Source organism: Carlito syrichta, unplaced genomic scaffold (assembly GCF_000164805.1).
Source record: "Carlito syrichta isolate Samal-C Ts95f unplaced genomic scaffold, Tarsius_syrichta-2.0.1 Scaffold136025, whole genome shotgun sequence".
Lineage (NCBI taxonomy): Eukaryota > Metazoa > Chordata > Mammalia > Primates > Tarsiidae > Carlito > Carlito syrichta.
The window spans coordinates 11,402-13,092 of NW_007080121.1; the positions used below are offsets into that span (position 1 = coordinate 11,402).

At 46.2% G+C, this 1,691-nt stretch overlaps 1 protein-coding gene across 2 annotated transcripts in view; it reads left to right on the plus strand.

The window, feature by feature from the left end:
• LOC103251090 (alanyl-tRNA editing protein Aarsd1-like) overlaps positions 1–1,439 on the plus strand; it is a 7,546-nt gene extending 6,107 nt beyond the window's left edge. Inside the window, exon 4 of one of the 2 annotated variants that reach the window (XM_008049700.1) lies at positions 1,346–1,439. In XM_008049700.1, the coding sequence (XP_008047891.1) occupies positions 1,346–1,407 (62 nt within the window). In that variant the 3' untranslated portion in view covers positions 1,408–1,439. The remainder of the gene's footprint in view (positions 1–1,345) is intronic. The other variant, XM_021708389.1, reaches the window with a different exon arrangement.
• Positions 1,440–1,691: the final 252 nt, after the last annotated feature.

Genomic DNA, 1,691 nt, shown 5'->3' on the forward strand with positions numbered 1-1,691 from the left:
CCAAAAAAAAAAAAAAAAAAAAATCCATTCAAGTTGCCAGAACAGTCTTTTCAAAATGAGAATCTCAGGCCAGGAGTGGTGACTCACACCTGTAATCACAGCACTTTGGAAGACCGAGATGAGAGGATTGCCCTAGCCCGTGGGTTTGAGACCAGCCTGGGCAACACAGCAAGTCCTCATCTCTACAATAAGTCAAGAAAAATTAGCTGCACGTGGTGGTGCATGCCTGTAGTTCCAGCTACTTGGAAGGCTGAGATGGAAGGATTACCTGAGCCCAGGAGGTCCAGGTTGTAGTGGCTGTGAGCGTGCTACTGCACTCCAGCCTGGGCAACCAAATGAGACTCCAGTTCAAAAAAACAACAACAAACAGGAATCTCAGCATGTCACTCCCTGCTTAAAAGCTCTTTAGAGGCTTCTGTCATTCTTTGTGGAAAGCCAGACTCCTTATCTTGGCCAATAATCTCTGCCTGCACTGGCGCTTATCTGCTGCCCCTCCCTGCTTTGCTTTCTGTCCTGGCCATGCTGGCCATCTCTGGAGTCCTTGAATATATCCTGCTGCTTTTTTCTTCAAGGGCTTTGACTGTCTTGTTCCCTTTGCCTTCATAGTCAATTCTTCCTTCTCTTCTTGTTCCTCACTGTCATCAATCAGGGATGCTGCTGTATCTCTGATGTCAAGCCCTGTGCCTTGCATGTGGTAGGTATCCAATAAATATTTAATGAAAGAATGAATGCTGCAAATTAGAATTTAAGTTCAAATCTTGCTTTTGATATGCTCTATTGCCTGGGCAAGTTACTTGATTTCTCTAGGCTTCCTCATCTGTGAAATGGTTTCATAAAGCCTCTTGCAGAATTCTGATGATGATTTTTAAATTTTCTTTCTTTTTTTTTGTTTTTGAGTTGAGGCCTCACTCTTTCTCCCACCCAGGCTGGAGTGCAGTGGCATGATTCATGGCTCACCACAGCCTCAACCTTCTGGGCCCAGGACATCCTTCTGCCTCAGCCTTCCAAGTAGCTGGGACTACAGGCGCACGCTACCATGCCTGGCTAATTTTCTGACTTTTTGTAGTAGAGATTAGAACTTGATGTGTTGTATAGTTTGGTCTCAAACTCTTGAACCACAAGTGATCTTCTTGCCTTGGCTTTCCAAAGTGCTGAGAGTACAAGGCATGAGCCATCAAACCCAGCTTCATGATGATTTTCAATAAAGTGTCTAAAGTATTACCCAGGGCCCAGCAGGTCGTCAACAAGGAGAATTTCTGTGATGTTATCCTTGTGAGAGTATTTTATCATTGTGGGAATATGTGGGCTCCTCACTTTTCTCTGGTCTCTTGCTCTCTTTTCTTAGGGCAGCATCTCATCACAGCGGTTGCTGACCATCTGTTTGAGCTGAAGACAACATCATGGTGAGTGGGAGGCATAGGACTAACTTTAGGGGCTGGGTCCCTCATTACCATCTCTGGACCCTATAGTGAGTTGAGGAGAAGGAGGGTAAAAGAAAGGGTGGTGTTCAAAATTGGCTGTGTTGTTCTGTTCCCTTGAAGTTGGGGTGGTGGAATGACCTCATGTTTCTTTTCTTTTCTTTTTTTTGAGTTGGGGGTCTCACTCTGTCGCCCAGACTGAGTGCAGTGGCACGCTCCCGGCCACCGCAGCCTCACCCTGCTGGGCTCTGGCGATCCTTCCGCCTCAGCCTT